This window comes from Haliotis rufescens, unplaced genomic scaffold (assembly GCF_023055435.1).
Source record: "Haliotis rufescens isolate VD_foot unplaced genomic scaffold, xgHalRufe1.0.p SCAF_117, whole genome shotgun sequence".
Taxonomy (NCBI): Eukaryota; Metazoa; Mollusca; class Gastropoda; order Lepetellida; family Haliotidae; genus Haliotis; species Haliotis rufescens.
Genome location: NW_025963799.1, coordinates 567,339 through 589,584, shown reverse-complemented (window position 1 = coordinate 589,584; position 22,246 = coordinate 567,339). Strand labels below are relative to the sequence as shown.

The following is a 22,246-nucleotide window of genomic DNA, read 5'->3' as shown; positions in this document are numbered from 1 at the left end:
AAATACTACTGTTGTGCGTCACCTAGGACTACAATTAAGAATTGACCTTCACACAAAGTGAAAGCCAATTCTTATAATTTGTTTTATCACAATTTCTTAACTCAAAGGATGTAGGCCAAGATCTAAACACAATTTTATTTAGTACGTGTGACTTCACACTGACAGACATACAACAACCAGCTATATCGCGGAGTAAAATAGTTCCTCAAAAAGAGAGGTGACATGGGCGTATGGTTGCACAACTTGCTCTTCAGAAACATCCTCAGAAACGCAGCACACGTGATCAAATCATATCCTTATTAGATGAGAAAGGTCTGTAAAGAACTACCTCAGTAAGTCAGTCACAATGACAGCGCGTCGTAATACATTTACATCAAGTACAAGACGTCAAAATGGCCAACACGATAAACGTGACGGGAGAGAACCTGGGGCGATTACATGTGTCAGGCATCATTGATCAACTGGCCGACCATTGAAAGGTGAATAAAGATGCGTCAAACGGACACTAAGGTAAATTCATAGATTGCTGGAGACAGTCACTGTCAGCCTAGGCACGGATTGAGTCGATACTACGCTAGTTAAGATGTGCATATCTTCGTTTGTTCATTAGGATAGGCCGCAGCGAGGACATTCGTGAACAATCATGCAGTCACGCTCTCTGACATTTCTCAATGTATACTGAAACGCTGAGTCCAAGAATAAAGGGTCTAAATGATCAGAAAGAATGCTTCGGCGTGTTTTAGTGCTAGGGAATTCCCAGGGGTTTCCCCAGGAATGTGGAAGTAGTCCGTCAGTGTTTACGTCATTTTAAGAACACGATCTCCTGAAAAACGTATGAACGTCAAAATTTTGTCGTTCATACACTTATGAACGTCAATTTCGCGGACATGTGACCAACCTCTCGTCCAATGGAAAAGCCGCATATGGTGTAAACTTCAAATTAAAAAATTATTTAGGGCCTACCGTTAGAATACAGTACCACAAACTTTTCAAACACGTGACAATACCCTATGACGTAATTTGTAGTATTCGGTTGCCAGTCACACCGGCGAAACAATGCCCTGTGACGTCAGGGGTCATCGAGTGTGCATAAGCAAATTTTTAAAAATCGTAATATTTATGTTGAAGGGGTAACAGTATTTTATAGAATTGACACTGAATACATATTGGTCATAAGAGACTTCATAAATGCCCTTCATCCTCACTTCAAGTTTAAAATACAAAATCAGGAAGAAAGAAATATGTTTTAGATATGCTTTTTGCATTTGAATGAATTTCAAACCAAAATGATTCACACAAACATTGTTTTGGGAAATTATTCAGTTGCTATGGCAACTGCATGGTTATTCCTTATCATTAAGAATTCCATTTGAAGTTATTGACAGCTTCAGATATATGTTACTCATTTAAACAAAAAAGAAGATATCATATCAACAATTGGATTTTGTAATTTTGGAAACTCAAAAGTGACATCTTTTCAAAATGACTCATATCGTACCATAAGCCGGTAAGTGCGGGAGCTTTATTTCGCTGTAGAGAGTTTTGCTTTAACACAGTTACTTCCCCTTAGGGGATGTACCTCAAGCTCCTTACACCGCGTGACACTTTCGTGACACTCTTGTAACATAGGTAGCTCCGCGAACGGGATATCGCTGTAAGGAGCTTGGAATTACCCGTTTCCCCTAGCAACCATCGTCAACGGATTCCGCCATCATAGCAAGTGCTCGCAAACAGTGGTGTCAGTCATACCTGAACTTCAGCTACGGACGGGATTTACTCAAGAGTAAGTTGCATTTCTTATTAGTATTTTCATGACTGTTTCATATTGCTTCATCATTTATCGATTATAAAGCCAAACACTGAATGTTTTCTGTGTCCATTGTTGTTGGAGTTCCTGGCCTCAGCTTTGCTCGGTGTAGGCTTGAAAAAATGTCATAATGATCATTTTTTATTTTGTTATCATGTCATATCTACCGTGTAATATGTAGAAACGTTTCATTGTGGAAGATTTACAGACTTGTCCACAGCTGTGGTCGACAATCATCAGTGTGGATGTGAAATCATCTATTATCTGTTGGCCCATACTTTGGGATCCAAACAAACAATCGAATAAATAGAACTACTGATCTATGTTCAAACAAACAATCCAATCAATAGATTTACCGATCTATGTACGATAACCATCATAGGGAAAAATGTTGATTAGGGTTTGACAAGTCCAAATGTATACTCGCACCCCATGGTACCGCGGCATTCATCGTATCGCGGCATTTGTGATTTCCGATAGTTCACGCGGGACACGCCTCTTAGCGGCAGTCTATTAATGCAAATCAGTAACCAGGAAGTGCTCACTTTGTAAACAATTTCAATTTCCTCGGAATGTTCCGTCTGCTGTAAGTAAGGAGTTATTAATCCGTTGATACATATTTCTGGCATCTGTTGTAATATTGCCTTACCCCCATCTATCAATGGCCAACGATATAACCCGCAGTTCCCCAAGTAAACTTTCTCTATTGACCTGAACTAGATCATCTGCATATTCATGGCGACTAATGAGGTAACAGAAGTTACGTAGTCCGCACAATTTTTCCCGCTCTGTGCCCAGAATCTATTTGGAGATCATAAGGGCCATAATGCCAAACTTAGAAATACGTTCTTCACTAGTAACCAAAAGATAAATACATACTTTGGGCATACTAGGAGTGCTTTTTATATATTTATTGTTGACTTTTAACATTTTTCCATTTTGTGACAAATTATTGTCATCCAATTTTTTTTAAACAATCTTTAAATATCATATCTGATATTTTGATGTTGACTTATAAAAATATTTTTCTCTTACTTTTTGGTTAATATGCATTGAATACCTATTGCTGATAACACATTTGGAATTTTACTTGGGCTGTCTTTGCACTTGTCTGGACAAATCACTGATGTCCTGCATGATCATACCAAGTGGTTGGTAGAATTATGTCCTCTTTTTGTCCAATTCAGACCTCCATACAAAACTTTTCTCTGTACCGCGATAGGATGGAGTTCTCTCCCTTGTCAAACACAGCGCGAGGCCGGCTTTTACTGGGAGCTACTAATGTAAATAATGAACTTTTATCAGTAAAATATGCATTGTTTGATAACATGAATGATATCTGATACAGAGAACACGAATAAACATAAAGGTTAGTGAGTGCATTTTGTTCCGTTTAGCGTACATGACAAGTACCGCGATACCCCGAGGTTGCAGGCTACTACCCAGTACATCCTATCAACCGACCCAACCCGCTGCAATTGCAAATGGGTACTACACATGCATTATACTGGACACTAATCCGACATGTGTATTTGATGCTACTTATAATGTATTTGTATCTATTATGGTAATTAAAGATTTCATGAAATATAATTCAATTGTTGAGTGGGGGGGATAGGGGCAAGCCCCCCCAAACCCCTGTTGTTTTAGTGAGGTGACAAAATTGGCGTCTGAAAAACATAGAAACCGTTACTAAGGAATGAGCCTGTGCACATCCTTACCAAAATGGCGTAAGGTGTTCGGTACACTGCATACTGTTTACACAACTCAAGAAAATTCCATGTTCTGATTAGCAGTAAAGCTCCTGTGTTGTTAATACAGTAAATGTACACTGACTGTCACAATAACAATGATAAGTGCTATAATATGGCTGGTATTTTGTTATACAAAACTTGTTACGCGCATGAAGTTTATGAGAAAGTATTAAGTAAATCAGACACTTTTGTTTTAACCGCTAGTATATTATGTGTAAATTAGGAATACATTTTCCAGTAAATACCACAATTTCTAGTTCTTGTTATTTTCCTGATGCTTCAGGGACAAGTAAAGTGCCAGAATGCCACGCCCACGATCAGCCCGGTCCGATGTGAGTGACCCCGACATGGAGGGTCTACAGGAAGGGGAGCTGCTCAAGCTGCAGCGACAGTACCGCATCATGGAGGGTGACCGCGCCGCCTACACAGAGGAGTCCACCAACATGATCCGGAAACAGAAGTAACTTTTGTTTGTTTGTTGATTAACGCCGCACGTGGAGGTCTGTAAATAATCAAGTCTTGACAGACAATCCAGTGATTGACATCATGAGCGATGGTTCCACGCAATTGGGATACGTTGACATGCATCAACCAAGTCAGCGAGCCTGACCACCTGATACTGTTAGTTGCTGTGGGTTGCTGAAGACCTATTCAGAAGTAACTACAAGCGTACACATGATGTTCACACAATCAGCAATATGTAATTAATATGGCATGACACTGGCGCCAAACGTGGGGCTGAGCATGTTCATATTAAATTTGAGTCTTGATACTCCACTATGCATCTTCTGCGTGCCTCTTGTTGATTGGGGGAGTATGTAGCAGGGCATGAGTCCTCCTGCAGTCCGCCATGTATCCAAAAACTTCATGTTTACCGGCATACACACTTGGTGTACAATGGTCTGAACGTACAGTTGGCCTTATGTGTGTACATGGTCTGAACCTACAGTCAGCCTTATGTGTGTACATGGTCTGAATGTACAGTTGGCATTATGTGTGTACATGCTCTGAATGTACAGTCAGCCTTATGTGTGTACATGGTCTGAACATACAGTCAGCCTTATGTGTGTACATGGTCTGAATGTACAGTCAGCCTTATGTGTGTTCGTGGTCTGAACGTACAGTCAGCCTTATGTGTGTACATGGTCTGAACGTACAGTCAGCCTTTGTTGTGTACATGGTCTGAACGTACAGTTGGACTTATGTGTGTACATGGTCTGAACGTACAGTCAGCCTTATGTGTGTACATGGTCTGAACGTACAGTCAGCATTATGTGTGTACATGGTCTGAACGTACAGTTGGACTTATGTGTGTACATGGTCTGAACGTACACTCAGCATTATGTGTGTACATGGTCTGAACGTACAGTCAGCCTTTGTTGTGTACATGGTCTTAATATACAGAATATGTACTGGGTATGTTTGTACTGTTACAGTCTGTGACTTTAGCCTCTAGTCCAAAGCGGGGTCACGGGTGGCCGCGATTCGCTGTGCAGAGTTGCGTCCCTTGGGCACGCCAGAAACCTATGATTGTGGGTTTGAATCCCGGTTGGGCGGTCGGGTAGCCTTGTGGTTAAAGCGTTCACTCGTCACGCCGAAGACCCGGGTTCGATTCCTGACATGGGTACAATGTGTGAAGCCCATTTCTGGTGTCCCCCGCCGTGATATTGCTGGAATATTGCTAAAAGCGGAGTAAAACCAAACACACTCACTCACTCGAATCTCGGTTCGCCCCAATTATGTTTCTAGGTTTGTCAGCACCATACCCGTGCTCGTGGGTTTCACCGAAGTGGTAAACGTCCGAGACCTGCATCACTTCGGGCTTTCCTCCCACATTAAGCTGACACGCCATGATATAACTGGAATACTGTTAAAAGGGCCTTTAAACCCAACTCACTCACTCACTCTAGTCCAAAGCTCGAGTCCAGTAAAGTTCTTTTTGGTCAAGTAACCCCACATAATAATAATCTAAACTCTACTGAAAATCAAACCCTATTTTATCAAGTAGACTCCAGTAGAAGACTGCTGTGACATTCTCTGCAGACAGAAGACAATGGGAGAGCTTTGCTTATGAACGTCATCTTACACAGACAATTGACTAAATCTCTCATTGTTTTTATGATAGTTGCAAAATGCTTTCATTTTTTCATTCTTTTTGGAAAAAATTGGACTCGGATGATATTGTATGTAAATAATGAAGCAATTAATGACATTCTTCCATATTTAACACATTATCATTACAGTGTAGATTGTCCAGTGCTAGGATGTAAACTGTCAAATGTTCTTCCAGATCAGAAATGAATCAGCTGGAAAAAGAAAAGCAGGAACTGCTGAAAGAACTTCGTCTGGCTGAAAGTCGAAGCAACCAGATCCGTGATGAGGAGCACACCGACACACTGGTCACCTTGGTGGAGGCAAAAGGTATGTACAGAGGACTGTTGTACCACGCAGACAGACTAGTGTGGCAAGGGTCAAGCTTGTACAGCGTGGGGCAAACATGCTAACTGGTGTGTTATACTTACTGATGGTGTGTTATACTTACTGATGGTGTGTTATACTTACTGATGGTGTGTTATACTTACTGATGGTGTGTTATATATACTAACTGATGGTGTGTTATACTTACTGATGGTGTGTTATATATACTAACTGATGGTGTGTTATACTTACTGATGGTGTGTTATATATTCTAACTGATGGTGTGTTATACTTACTGATGGTGTGTTATACTAACTGATGGTGTGTTATACTTACTGATGGTGTGTTATACTAACTGATGGTGTGTTATACTTACTGATGGTGTGTTATACTTACTGATGGTGTGTCATACTTACTGATGGTGTGTTATACTTACTGATGGTGTGTTATACTAACTGATGGTGTGTTATACTTACTGATGGTGTGTTATACTAACTGATGGTGTGTTATACTTACTGATGGTGTGTTATACTTACTGATGGTGTGTCATACTTACTGATGGTGTGTTATACTTACTGATGGTGTGTTATACTTACTGATGGTGTGTCATACTTACTGATGGTGTGTCATACTTACTGATGGTGTGTTATACTAACTGATGGTGTGTTATACTTACTGATGGTGTGTTATACTTACTGATGGTGTGTCATACTTACTGATGGTGTGTTATACTTACTGATGGTGTGTTATACTTACTGATGATGTGTTATACTTACTGATGGTGTGTTATACTTATTGATGGTGTGTCATACTTACTGATGGTGTGTCATACTTACTGATGGTGTGTTATACTTACTGATGGTGTGTCATACTTACTGATGGTGTGTTATACTTACTGATGGTGTGTTATACTTACTGATGGTGTGTTATACTTACTGATGGTGTTATACTAACTGATGGTGTGTCATACTTGCTGATAATGTGTTATACTTACTGATGGTGTGGTATACTTACTGACGGTGTGTAATACTGGTGTGTTATACTTACTGATGGTGTGTTATACTTACTGATGATGTCTTATACTTGCTGATGGTGTCTACGACTTTCTGATGGTGTATACGACTTCTGATGGTGTATAAGAATTACTGATGGTGTATATGACTTTCTGATGGTGTATATGACTTACTGATCGTGTATACAACTTTCTGATGGTGTATATGACTTACTGATGGTGTATAAGACTTACTGGTGGTGTATACGACTTTCTGATGGTGTATATGACTTACTGATGGTGTATATGACTTACTGATGGTGTATATGACTTACTGATGGTGTATAAAACTTAATGATGGTGTATATGACTTACTGATGGTGTATAAGACTCACTGGTGGTGTTTACGACTTTCTGATGGTGTATATGACTTTCTGATGGTGTATAAAACTTAATGATAGTGTATATGACTTACTGATGGTGTATAAGACTTACTGGTGGTGTATATGACTTACTGATGGTGTATATGACTTACTGATGGTGTATAAGACTCACTGGTGGTGTTTACGACTTTCTGATGGTGTATATGACTTTCTGATGGTGTATAAAACTTAATGATGGTGTATATGACTTACTGATGGTGTATAAGACTTACTGGTGGTGTATATGACTTACTGATGGTGTATATGACTTACTGATGGTGTATAAGACTCACTGGTGGTGTTTACGACTTTCTGATAGTGTATATGACTTTCTGATGGTGTATAAAACTTAATGATGGTGTATATGACTTACTGATGGTGTATAAGACTCACTGGTGGTGTATATGACTTTCTGATGATGTATATGACTTTCTGATGGTGTATAAAACTTACTGATGGTGTATATGACTTACTGATGGTGTATAAGACTCACTGGTGGTGTATATGACTTTCTGATGATGTATATGACTTTCTGATGGTGTATAAAACTTACTGATGGTGTATATGACTTTCTGATGGTGTATATGACTTTCTGGTGGTGTATAAAACTTAATGATGGTGTATATGACTTTCTGATGGTGTATAAGAGCTACTGATGGTGTTTTAAACTTACTGCTCATTTATTTTATGTCATGTTTTAGGTATGATCTTAAAATTGTGTATATCCTGGCAGATGACTGTGATCTCGAAATCAAAGAAGAAAAGCAGAATCATGTTGAACTTGATGCTAAAATCCGTGAATGGGAAAAGAAGATTCGCAATCAGCATAAAAACATGGGCGGTGTTCACATGAGTTCCCAGCATACAACACAGACGCAGAAGACTGTACGCGTCCTGGAGAACAGACTTGACCAGGTGGGACTTCACATGGATTTTGTGAGACTTGACATTTGTTGTAATAAAATGGGTCCTTCATCGCCAAGTACATCATGTCACTCGAGGACCTTCATAAAAGACATGAAGTGATTTCGAAAACATCTGTCGATGCCAAGTTGACAATACACTTGCTCTGCAGGGTAGTTGACATGGCAACCAAATGTCAATTTCATTACATGATTTTGATTGGACTCGTTAGTCCATCAGAAACAGAACTCTGTAATTTCCAGCCTAGTTCGGCAATGGTTGAAACTGGACTTTTATGATCAGTTGCTTGCAAATTCCTTCCCTCAGGAGGATTGATGTATGCCAACAGAGAGGTGAAACGTGACTATGTCAATCCCTGTGATAGCTGTGTTTGAACAGTCTGACACAGGTCACAAGAGATGAATGTTGATTTCAGATGATTTGGCTGTTATTTTTGCATCTTCTCTTCAGTCCAAGAAGCGGTTCAACGATTCTCTGTCTGACAACGCCAAATTGCGGGATGAGATCCAGGGACTGAGGACAGAACACAAGAGATTTGAGAATCTCTACAAAAAACTGGAGAAAGAGTTGCGCCAACTCCGGCGGGACATGGGCGAGGACATCCAGTCCTCCACAGAAGCCTACGATGCAAGGTGAGATCGGGGTCAATAATGAAGGACATTAAGTCCTCCACAGAAGCCTACGATGCCAGGTGAGATCTGGGTCAATAATGAAGGACATTAAGTCCTCCACAGAAGCCTACGATGCCAGGTGAGATCTGGGTCAATAATGAAGGACATTAAGTCCTCCACAGAAGCCTACGATGCCAGGTGAGATCGGGGTCAATAATGAAGGACATTAAGTCCTCCACAGAAGCCAACGATGCCAGGTGAGATCGGGGTCAATAATGAAGGACATTAAGTCCTCCACAGAAGCCTACGATGCCAGGTGAGATCTGGGTCAATAATGAAGGACATTAAGTCCTCCACAGAAGCCTACGATGCCAGGTGAGATCTGGGTCAATAGAGGAGGACATCTAATCCTCTCCAGAAGCCGACAATGCCAGGTGAGATCGGGGTCAATAATGAAGGACATTAAGTCCTCCACAGAAGCCAACGATGCCAGGTGAGATCGGGGTCAATAATGAAGGACATTAAGTCCTCCACAGAAGCCTACGATGCCAGGTGAGATCTGGGTCAATAGTGGAGGACATCTAGTCCTCTCGAGAAGCCGACAATGCCAGGTGAGATCGGGGTCAATAATGAAGGACATTAAGTCCTCCACAGAAGCCTACGATGCCAGGTGAGATCGGGGTCAATAATGAAGGACATTAAGTCCTCCACAGAAGCCTACGATGCCAGGTGAGATCTGGGTCAATAATGAAGGACATTAAGTCCTCCACAGAAGCCTACGATGCCAGGTGAGATCTGGGTCAATAGTGGAGGACATCTAGTCCTCTCGAGAAGCCGACAATGCAAGGTGAGATCTGGGTCAATAATGAAGGACATTAAGTCCTCCACAGTCAATAGTGGAGGACTGGAGCCTACGATGCCAGATTAGATCTTGGTCAATAGTGGAGGACATCCAGTCCTCCACAGAAGCCTACGATGCCAGGTGAGATCTGGGTCAATAGTGGAGGACATCTAGTCCTCCACAGGAGCCTACGATGCCAGGTTAGATCTTGGTCAATAGTGGAGGACATCTAGTCCTCCACAGGGGCCTACGATGCCAGGTGAGATCTTGGTCAATAGTGGAGGACATCCAGTCCTCCACAGAAGCCTACGATGCCAGGTGAGATCTGGGTCAATAGTGGAGGACATCTAGTCCTCCACAGGAGCCTACGATGCCAGGTGAGATCTTGGTCAATAGTGGAGGACATCTAGTCCTCCACAGGGGCCTACGATGCCAGGTTAGATCTTGGTCAATAGTGGAGGACATCTAGTCCTCCACAGGGGCCTACGATGCCAGGTGAGATCTTGGTCAATAGTGGAGGACATCCAGTCCTCCACAGGGGCCTGTGGTGCAAGGGTGAGGGAGTTTAAATTTAACGTTGCATCAGAGTTGTTGTGCAAGGTAATATGTTATTACTAGGGACGCAGCCCAGGCCAAGATGCTGGTGTTGATGTTGTTATGTCGTTGCCAGGGACGACACCCAGGCCAAGATGCTGGTGCTGATGTTGTTATGTCGTTGCCAGGGATGACGCCCAGGCCAAGATGCTGGTGCTGATGTTATGTTTTTACTAGGGATGACGCCCAGGCCAAGATGCTGGTGCTGATGTTGTTAAGTCGTTGCCAGGGATGACGCCCAGGCCAAGATGCTGGTGCTGATGTTGTTATGTCGTTACCAGGGATGACGCCCAGGCCAAGATGCTGGTGCTGATGTTGTTATATCGTTGCCAGGGATGACGCCCAGGCCAAGATGCTGGTGCTGATGTTGTTATGTCGTTGCCAGGGATGACGCCCAGGCCAAGATGCTGGTGCTGATGTTGTTATGTTGTTGCCAGGGATGACGCCCAGGCCAAGATGCTGGTGCTGAAGGACAAGGCGGACAAGGACATGCAGCAGCACAACGCCGAGATGAAGGAGCTGGTCCGCATCATCGACCACGACCGCAAACTGAAGGAATTCATGGGCATCAAGGGCCAGGAGAGACAGGAGGATCCGCAACTTGTTGCCTGGCGACAGAAGAAAGGTGGTATCTATGTTCCTGCAACAAAAGAGGGTTAATATGGCTAAAATGATGGTCCCGGCACTCAGTCTAGCCTTCAGATCTCCACTAAACCTTAGCTAGGGCTGAACCATTTTGTTTTATTGAAAGGGAGTTTATTTGGCAAATTATTGTCACAGAAAATATTCTTGAATGTAATTTGGTCCCAGGTTTTACAAAAAAAATATTCTTCCTGTTGCTGCCAGGGATACTTTACAGCTGATACCCACAGCTGCTACTACAGCTGATACCCACAGTTGATACCCCATAGCTGATACCCACAGTTGATACCCCACAGCTGATACCCACAACTGATACCCCATAGCTGATACCCACAGTTGATACCCCACAGCTGATACCCCATAGATGATACCCCACAGCTGATACCCACAACTGATACCCCATAGCAGATACCCACAGTTGATACCCCACAGCTGATACCCACAACTGGTACCCCACAGCTGATACCCCACAGCTGATACCCCATAGATGATACCCACAACTGATACCCCATAGCTGATACCCACAACTGATACCCCACAGCTGATACCCACAACTGATACCCCATAGCTGATACCCACAACTGATACCCCATAGCTGATACCCACAACTGATACCCCATAGCTGATACCCACAGTTGATACACACAGCTGCTACTACAACTGATACCCACAGTTGATACCCCACAGCTGATACCCACAGTTGATACCCACAGTTGATACCCACATCCAATGACAGTGTTGTGTTCACAGAGGCGCTTGAGGCTGAACGAAAGAAGGAGAGCCAAGAGGACTCGGTGGAGACGTACGAGCAAGCCTTTGAACTCATCAAGGAGATGACCCAGGAGGACGATCTTGACCTTCTCGTCAACAGATTCATCGAAATTGAAGACAGAAACTTTGCTCTCTTCAACTATGTCAATGAGCAGAACAATGAGATTGAGAAACTGAATGATGATATTCAGATTGTAAGTACCTATATGATGACATTCACATTGCAGGGACCTGAACGATGACATTCACATTGCAGGGACCTGAATGATGACATTCACATTGTAAAGACCTGAATGATGACATTCACATTGCAGGGACCTGAATGATGACATTCACATTGAAGGGACCTGAACGATGACATTCACATTGCAGGGACCTGAATGATGACATTCACATTGTAAAGACCTGAATGATGACATTCACATTGCAGGGACCTGAACGATGACATTCACATTGAAGGGACCTGAACAATGACATTTACATTGCAGGGACCTGAACAATGACATTCACATTGTAAAGACCTGAATGATGACATTCACATTGCAGGGACCTGAACGATGACATTCACATTGTAAAGACCTGAATGATGACATTCACATTGAAGGGACCTGAACGATGACATTCACATTGCAGGGACCTGAATGATGACATTCACATTGTAAAGACCTGAATGATGACATTCACATTGAAGGGACCTGAACGATGACATTCACATTGAAGGGACCTGAACGATGACATTCACATTGCAGGGACCTGAACGATGACATTTACATTGCAGGGACCTGAACGATGACATTCACATTGCAGGGACCTGAATGATGGCATTGACATTGCAGGGACCTGAACGATGGCATTCACATTGCAGGGACCTGAACGATGACATTCACATTGCAGGGACCTGAACGGTGGCATTCTCATTGCAGGGACCTGAACGATGACATTCACATTGCAGGGACGTGAACGATGACATTCACATTGCAGGGACCTGAACAATGACATTCACGTTGTAAAGACCTGAATGATGACATTCACATTGCAGGGCCTTGAATGATGACATTCACATTGCAGGGACCTGAATGGTGACATTCACATTGCAGGGCCTTGAATGATGACATTCACATTGCAGGGCCTTGAATGATGACATTCACATTGCAGGGACCTGAATGGTGACATTCACATTGCAGGGCCTTGAATGGTGACATTCACATTGCAGGGATCTGAACGATGACATTCACATTGTAAAGACCAGAACGATGACATTCACATTGTAGAACCCTGAACAATGACATATAGCGAGGATACTGGAGGGGGTAAGCGGTAGTGTGCGGGCGAGTCTAGTGGAGGGGTAAGCGGTCGTGTGAGGGTGAGTCTAGTGGAGGGGTAAGCGGTCGTGTGTGGGCTACTCTAGTGGAGGGGTAAGCGGTAGTGTGCGGGCGAGTCTAGTGGAGGGGTAAGCGGTCGTGTGAGGGTGAGTCTAGTGGAGGGGTAAGCGGTCGCGTGTGGGCTACTCTAGTGGAGGGGTAGGCGGTAGTGTGTGGGCTAGTCTAGTGGAGGGGTAGGCAGTAGTGTGTGGGCTAGTCTAGTGGAGGGGTAGGCGGTAGTGTGCGGGCGAGTCTAGTGCAGGGGTGAGCAGTCGCATGTGGGCTAGTCTAGTGGAGGGGTAGGCCGTAGTGTGTGGGCTAGTCTAGTGGAGGGGTAGGCAGTAGTGTGCGGGCTAGTCTAGTGGAGGGGTAGGCGGTAGTGTGCGGGCGAGTCTAGTGGAGGGGTAGGCGGTAGTGTGCGGGCGAGTCTAGTGGAGGGGTAGGCGGTAGTGTGCGGGTGAGTCTAGTGGAGGGGTAGGCGGTAGTGTGCGGGCGAGTCTAGTGGAGGGGTAGGCGGTAGTGTGCAGGTGAGTCTAGTGGAGGGGTAGGCGGTAGTGTGCGGGCGAGTCTAGTGGAGGGGTAGGCGGTAGTGTGCGGGCGAGTCTAGTGGAGGTGTAAGCGGTCGCGTGTGGGCTAGTCTAGTGGAGGGGTAGGCGGTAGTGTGCAGGTGAGTCTAGTGGAGGGGTAGGCGGTAGTGTGCGGGTGAATCTAGTTGAGGGGTAGGTGGTAGTGTGCGGGCAAGGTTAGTGGAGGGGTAGGCGGTAGTGTGCGGGCGAGTTTAGTGGAGGGGTAGGCGGTAGTGTGCGGGCGAGTCTAGTGGAGGGGTAGGCGTTAGTGTGCAGGTGAGTCTAGTGGAGGGGTAGGCGGTAGTGTGTGGGCGAGTCTAGTGGAGGGGTAGATGGTAGTGTGTGTTCAAGGTTAGTGGAGGGGTAAGCGGTGGTGTGTGGGTGAGGCTTGTGGAGGGGTAAGCGGTGGTGTGTGGGTGAGGCTTGTGGAGGGGTAAGCGGTTGTGTGTGGGTGAGGCTTGAGGAGGGGTAGATGGTAGTGTGCGTTCAAGGTTAGTGGGGGGGTAAGCGGTAGTGTGCGGGTGAGTCTAGTGGAGGGGTAAGTGGTTGTGTGTGGGCGAGTGCTTCTGCTTTGTCCTCTCAGGGTCTAATGAAATGATGAATTGCCTGGTAGTTTGCAGTGGGACAAATCAACAACTTATCAATATTGCATAACTTCAATTATTGGATATTTCAGTTACATTCTTGCATCAGGTGTCAAAGCATTGCGTTGTATGTTCCTGTTTTTCCTGTCTCCAGATCAGGGATGAAATTGAGAAGTTCAAGGCCGAGGGTATTGACCTTGAGACTCAGAGGAAGCTCATCCTGAAGAACCTGGAAGACAAGCAGAACGAAGCGTCTCAGGACGCCGATGACAACGAGCAGAAGTATAAGGAGGTGTCCAAGATCCTGGATCAGCTGAAAGCAGGTGAGACGAGGAGATAGACTTGGGATAATGTCTTCTTTTATGCCGCAGTTACAAATATTCCAACTCAGAATATGTGACGAGGCTGGGAAGTGTAGATTTGTCGTTTTGTTTCATACCGCAATCAGCAATATTCAAGCTGTATATCTCAGTGTCCTGTATATACTCACCACGGGGTCAGCAATATTCAAGCTGTATATCTCAGTGTGCTGCAAATACTCACCATGGGGTCAGCAATATTCAAGCTGTATATCTCAGTGTCCTGTATATACTCACCACGGGGTCAGCAATATTCAAGCTGTATATCTCAGTGTGCTGCAAATACTCACCATGGGGTCAGCAATATTCAAGCTGTATATCTCAGTGTCCTGTATATACTCACCACGGGGTCAGCAATATTCAAGCTGTATATCTCAGTGTGCTGCAAATACTCACCATGGGGTCAGCAATATTCAAGCTGTATATCTCAGTGTCCTGTATATACTCACCACAGGGGTCAGCAATATTCAAGCTGTATATCTCAGTGTGCTGCAAATACTCACCATGGGGTCAGCAATATTCAAGCTGTATATCTCAGTGTCCTGTATATACTCACCACGGGGTCAGCAATATTCAAGCTGTATATCTCAGTGTGCTGCAAATACTCACCATGGGGTCAGCAATATTCAAGCTGTATATCTCAGTGTCCTGTATATACTCACCATGGGGTCAGCAATATACAAGCTGTATATCTCAGTGTCCTGTATATACTCACCACGGGGTCAGCAATATTCAAGCTGTATATCTCAGTGTGCTGCAAATACTCACCATGGGGTCAGCAATATTCAAGCTGTATATCTCAGTGCCCTGTATATACTCACCACGGGGTCAGCAATATTCAAGCTGTATATCTCAGTGTCCTGTATATACTCACCATGGGGTCAGCAATATACAAGCTGTATATCTCAGTGTCCTGTATATACTCACCATGGGGTCAGCAATATTCAAGCTGTATATCTCAGTGTCCTGTATATACTCACCACGGGGTCAGCAATATTTAAGCTGTATATCTCAGTGTCCTGTATATACTCACCACAGGGGTCAGCAATATTCAAGCTGTATATCTCAGTGTGCTGCAAATACTCACCATGGGGTCAGCAATATTCAAGCTGTATATCTCAGTGTCCTGTATATACTCACCACGGGGTCAGCAATATTCAAGCTGTATATCTCAGTGTGCTGCAAATACTCACCATGGGGTCAGCAATATTCAAGCTGTATATCTCAGTATCCTGTATATATACTCACCATGGGGTCAGCAATATTCAAGCTGTATATCTCAGTGTGCTGCAAATACTCACCATGGGGTCAGCAATATTCAAGCTGTATATCTCAGTGTCCTGTATATACTCACCATGGGGTCAGCAATATACAAGCTGTATATCTCAGTGTCCTGTATATACTCACCATGGGGTCAGCAATATTCAAGCTGTATATCTCAGTGTCCTGTATATACTCACCACGGGGTCAGCAATATTCAAGCTGTATATCTCAGTGTGCTGCAAATACTCACCATGGGGTCAGCAATATTCAAGCTGTATATCTCAGTGTCCTGTATATACTCACCACGGGGTCAGCAATATTCAAGCTGTATATCTCAGTGTGCTGCAAATACTCACCATGGGGTCAGCAATATTCAAGCTGTATATCTCAGTGTCCTGTATATACTCACCACGGGGTCAGCAATATTCAAGCTGTATATCTCAGTGTCCTGTATATACTCACCATGGGGTCAGCAATATTCAAGCTGTATATCTCAGTGTCCTGTATATACTCACCACGGGGTCAGCAATATTTAAGCTGTATATCTCAGTGTCCTGTATATACTCACCACGGGGTCAGCAATATTTAAGCTGTATATCTCAGTGTCCTGTATATACTCACCACAGGGGTCAGCAATATTCAAGCTGTATATCTCAGTGTGCTGCAAATACTCACCATGGGGTCAGCAATATTCAAGCTGTATATCTCAGTGTCCTGTATATACTCACCACGGGGTCAGCAATATTCAAGCTGTATATCTCAGTGTGCTGCAAATACTCACCATGGGGTCAGCAATATTCAAGCTGTATATCTCAGTATCCTGTATATATACTCACCATGGGGTCAGCAATATTCAAGCTGTATATCTCAGTGTGCTGCAAATACTCACCATGGGGTCAGCAATATTCAAGCTGTATATCTCAGTGTCCTGTATATACTCACCATGGGGTCAGCAATATACAAGCTGTATATCTCAGTGTCCTGTATATACTCACCATGGGGTCAGCAATATTCAAGCTGTATATCTCAGTGTCCTGTATATACTCACCACGGGGTCAGCAATATTCAAGCTGTATATCTCAGTGTGCTGCAAATACTCACCATGGGGTCAGCAATATTCAAGCTGTATATCTCAGTGTACTGTATATACTCACCACGGGGTCAGCAATATTCAAGCTGTATATCTCAGTGTGCTGCAAATACTCACCATGGGGTCAGCAATATTCAAGCTGTATATCTCAGTGTCCTGTATATACTCACCACGGGGTCAGCAATATTCAAGCTGTATATCTCAGTGTGCTGCAAATACTCACCATGGGGTCAGCAATATTCAAGCTGTATATCTCAGTGTGCTGCAAATACTCACCATGGGGTCAACAATATTCAAGCTGTATATCTCAGTGTCCTGTATATACTCACCATGGGGTCAGCAATATTCAAGCTGTATATCTCAGTGTCCTGTATATACTCACCACGGGGTCAGCAATATTCAAGCTGTATATCTCAGTGTGCTGCAAATTCCTCGTGAGCACACAACACTGGAAGAAGCATGTCAATAAATCCGTACTGAAGTACACAAGTTAGCCCTGTTCTTACACTTTCTGGGTATAACATTAACAGTGTTCATTGAGAATCTGGACTACGCTTGTCATCCATTCATAATATTATATTACTTTCTTCCAAGATTTCATTCAATTTTGTTTACATTAATTTCGACGAAATCATGTATGAACTGATCAGCAAATCGTATCAACTCACCGTTAACTCACCTTGAAATGAACGTTAGTTGTAAGGAAAGCCGAAGACTTTGTATGTCTGTCACTGTATTGACATTTCTTTTCAGTTTGGATATTGGCCATGACATTAAGTATTTTAAAAGTAAACCACCCTTAGATTGGGGAGAAAATGTGCTAATTGTTGTTTCCAGGGTTTTTTACAAGACACAAACACATGTGATCTTAATATCTGTGTAGGAAAGATTGACCAGCGTACAGTACACAAATACCATCAAATTTATAAATCATCATGTCTTGTGATGTTTTATCATAAATTTCATGTTTTAATTGACCAAACTTGCAAATAGGAAAAACAAGCACACAAACTACTATTGCTGCCATGACCACAACATGAGATGCGCAGTAAAGCAGTGTGCATTTAAAGGGAAGGAACTGCACTCTATATTGGAGCGTAGCACATATAAGTATTGTAGCACTTCACTGCCAGGGTCGTGTGTTCGAGTTGCGGAATATTTAAGGATGTTTTTGTTTGAAAATGGAATTAAAAATGAAACTTGCGACAGACTGTGTGATGTCTCATCGACGAGAGCAGGCTCCCTGTGTGTCCCCATCTGCCTTAGTTCTCCGTGCAGGTAATGGACACACCACAGCACATCCTACACTCACCTTTCTACTTGCAGGTATTGACTCGCTGTTCAACAAGATCAACTGTGAGAGGTCTGCTATTGATGACATGCTAGGGGCGGCGACAGGGGTGACAGAGAGCAACATGATACAGTACCTGGGCATCATTGAACAGAGGACGAATGAGCTGCTGGCAGTGCAGGCGTATGTCAACTCCAAGGTGAGGGTCAAACTCCAAGGTGAGGGTCATACTGCAAGGTGAGGGTCGTACTGCGAGGTTAGGGTCGTACTCCAAGGTGAGGATCATACTGTAAGGTTAGGGTCAAACTCCAAGGTGAGGGTCTTACTCTCAAGGTGAGGGTTGTACTCCAAGGTGAGGGTCGTACTCCAAGGTGAGGGTCGTACTGTAAGGTGAAGGTGGTACTGCATGGTGAGGGTCGTACTGCAAGGTGAGGGTCGTACTGCAAGGTGAGGGTCTTAGTGCAAAGTGAGGGTCTTAGTGCAAGGTGAGGATCGTACTTCAAGGTGAGGGTCGTACTGTAAGGTGAAGGTGGTACTGCATGGTGAGCATCGTACTCCAAAGTGTGGGTCGTACTGCAAGGTGAGGATTGTACTGCAAGGTGAGGGTCTTAGTGCAAGGTGAGGGTCGTACTCCAAGGTGAGGGTCGTACTGTACGGTGAAGGTGGTACTGCATGGTGAGGGTCATACTCCAAAGTGTGGGACGTACTGCAAGGTGAGGGTCGTACTCCAAGGTGAGGGTCGCACTCCAAGGTGAGGGTCGTAGTGCAAGGTGGGGGTCGTACTGTAAGGTGAAGGTGGTACCACATGGTGTGGGTCGTACTGCAAGGTGAGGGTCGTACTCCAAGGTGAGGGTCGTAGTGCAAGGTGAGGGTCGTAGTGCAAGGTGAGGATCATACTGCAAGGTGAGGGTCGTTGTGCAAGGTGAGGGTCGTACTGCAAGGAGAGGGTCGTCTGTCAGTGGTGACCTTGTCTTGACACTACGACTATGTCAGACTCGAGGGGAGAAATACATAACCTTTATTTGGGGAGTTAAGAAATTAAGATGCCATCCTCAGGGAATGGCCAGAGCATCACCATTGTTTACATATGTAGTTTTTCAAGAAATGAAATGCATATGTGGAAGTCTTGGTGGTTGTGTTGGTTAAATCGCTTACTTTTTGTGCTAGCAATTAGGTGCTGCACTCTGGCAGGTGGTTTCGAAAGTGTTATCCCAAATGTAACATTTGTTACGTTTTACCAATTTCTAATGGCATTGTGTGTTTATCACTTCAGGCTAAAAACACAGATGTTGTTTTTCCCCAGTGTCTTAGTATGAGGTTCCCCTCATCCAAATGGATGATGTGCTGTTGATTGAATCATTTTTTAATTTAACAAATGAGCTGTTTGATAGATCTTCAGTTTAATTAATAAAACCAAGACATTCTCTGATGTCAGACACAATTTGACATCATTGAAGTTTGTTTGTTGTGTAACACCGCACTCAGCAATATTCAAGCTAAATGACGGTGGTCTGTAAATAATTGAGACTGGACCAGACAATCCAATGATTGACATCATGAGCATCGATCCACACAATTGGGATACAATGACATGCATCAACCAAGTGAGCGAGCCTGACCACCCGATGCCGTTAGTCACCTTTTACGACAAGCATAGTCGCCTTTTATGGCAAGCATGGGTTGCTGAAGACTTATTCTACCCTGGATCTTCACGGGTCCATTATTGAAGTGAAAATATTTCTGTTATGCATGTATATAATGCAATGATGCAATGATTTCAGGACCAGGATAGATATGAAGCCAAGAGTCACGGCTTGCTGGGCGAGGGACCAACAGCGCCGCAGCAACAACTTCCTGTCATGCCCCCTACCGTCGGGTCAGTAGACAATTTAACACAATACTCATGTTTTGTTTGTTCACATAAAGGTGTTTTCTGCTATTTCTCATAAATGTAGCAGCCAAAAAGACCGCCTCAGTGGTCTTGTGGTAGAGCGTCCGCCAGGAGAGCAGAAGGTCCAGGGTTCGATCCCCGAACCGCGTCATACCAAAAGATGTTTAAAGTTGGTACTTGTTGTTACCCTGTCTGGCGCTCTGCATTAAGGGGCTAAAACAAGGACTGGTCGGCTCAGAGTCAGTATACTGTGTCTGAGTGGGGTATTCATGTTAAACTGCGGCATGGTATCTCAGTGAGCTAGCACTATAAATCGGCATCAGTCCGAACTAGTACAAGCAGCCACACACACACACACACACACACACACACACACACACACCTGCATGCACGTCGATATATAAGTGCAATAATCTTGGACGCGACGTTAAACCACATTTCACCTCACCTCACCAGCAGCCATAAAATTCCCCGTGATGGGATTCAAACCACGGACCTTCTGATCACAGGTCGGACGCCTTGTCCACATGACCAAATAGGTTAACCCTGTGAGCAAGCTGACAAGGTAAGGATGTTGTCTGTGGGATGACTCCATGCCATACTACATGAAGGGGATTTGTGTAGTCAGCATTAGAAATGCACTAGTCCTGTAGGCATAAAAAAATTGGTTATCAGGCAGTCAGTGGTTTTTTTTGCTTGTTCAAACTAGTATGTAACCAAATAAACAGTTGTGTACCATCAGCCTGGGAAAGGGCCTCCCTACACAAACAAGCATACAAACTATTGCTGCCATGACCATAACACATGGAGCAGTTTGCATGTAAAGGGAAGTAACTGTGTGCTATATTGGATCACATTGTATTTAAGTATTAGGATTTTTTTTTAAAAATGGCAATAAAAACCTTGCCTCAACTCTACAAAGATAATGATGATCATTATGGTTTCCTTTCTCCCTGTAGTGATGAATACGAGAGTGAAGGAAGCGAGGCTGATGACGATGAGATGCGACCTTTGACCCGTGTGGAGCTGCAAGATCGGGTGATGAAGTCGGTGAGGAAACGGGAGTCGGCGGCCAAGAAGGAAGGCTTCAAGTACGACCTGTCCAACGCTCGGGAGAAGGCCCAAAAACAACAGAAGAAGGACGGCAAGAAGTAGCCACAAGACCAGTGTTGTACATAGTTGTGTCCATCTTCCCAGGGCAAGAGAGTTAACTGACTTTAAAAGTCCAGTTTCCACCTTTGCTGAACTAGCCGGGAATTCCTTGGCTTGATCGAAGCGCCACCTGTGGCTATTACGAGTTATGTCCCTAATATGCCTCTCCTATGATCGATGATCAAATCATCTGAACATCTTGTTTAAAACCTAGCCTAGTTTGGCAAGGGTGGAAGCTGGACTCACTTGCCTCGGGAAGATGAGTTGTGTCATGCTTTATGTCTGTGATATGGACCTCTTCTGGGAGAGCAGCATGGCTGCGTGATGATAGACCCTGTTAGCAGCATGGACAGGACATTGACTCGCCGAGTCAGCATTACTATTTGTACTGCAAGACAGATGGAGGTGGTGGTGACAATAGCTGGATGCTAGGACAGTACTGGAATGTATCACGAGCTTGGAGTGCTGCATCTGAATGTGGCCTAACTCTTCATATTCACCTCCTGCTGATGCGGACGAAATGTAATGTGTAAAATTCAATACAAATAAATATGCCACTTACATTTTGTCCACATTGCTTTTTTTGTTACACTGAAGCTGTTCCTCACTGAGCAACAAATGGTAAATTTGCCTCCTAACTCAGCTGGCCCAAGGGACCTCTGTCAATCACTGCATGAGCCTATTGGGGGAATCAAAGGTGAGGTGGAGGCTATTGAGGGACAAGATATAGTTGGAAATCGGTTAGGTGGAGCCTATTGAGTGACAAGACAGAGTTGGATTTGGTGAGTTGGATTCTATTGAGGGACAAGACATGGTTGGAAATGGGTTTGGTGGAGCCTATTGAGGGACAAGACATAGTTGAAATGGGTGAGGTGGAGCCTATTGAGGGACAAGACATAGTTGAAATGGGTGAG

The 22,246-nt window shown here is 44.0% G+C and overlaps 1 protein-coding gene across 1 annotated transcript in view; it reads left to right on the top strand.

Moving 5' to 3' along the window:
* The window catches only part of LOC124126459 (coiled-coil domain-containing protein 63-like), a 28,076-nt gene extending 6,181 nt beyond the window's left edge, over nt 1-21,895 (top strand). The window contains exons 2-12 of the mRNA XM_048393200.1: nt 1,630-1,783; nt 3,845-4,021; nt 5,852-5,982; nt 8,126-8,307; nt 8,767-8,948; nt 10,800-10,987; nt 11,755-11,969; nt 14,441-14,609; nt 18,325-18,488; nt 20,071-20,165; nt 21,140-21,895. Coding sequence (XP_048249157.1) covers nt 3,864-4,021; nt 5,852-5,982; nt 8,126-8,307; nt 8,767-8,948; nt 10,800-10,987; nt 11,755-11,969; nt 14,441-14,609; nt 18,325-18,488; nt 20,071-20,165; nt 21,140-21,335 — 1,680 coding nt within the window. The 5' untranslated portion in view covers nt 1,630-1,783; nt 3,845-3,863 and the 3' untranslated portion in view covers nt 21,336-21,895. The remainder of the gene's footprint in view (nt 1-1,629; nt 1,784-3,844; nt 4,022-5,851; nt 5,983-8,125; nt 8,308-8,766; nt 8,949-10,799; nt 10,988-11,754; nt 11,970-14,440; nt 14,610-18,324; nt 18,489-20,070; nt 20,166-21,139) is intronic.
* The last annotated feature ends 351 nt before the right edge of the window (nt 21,896-22,246 follow it).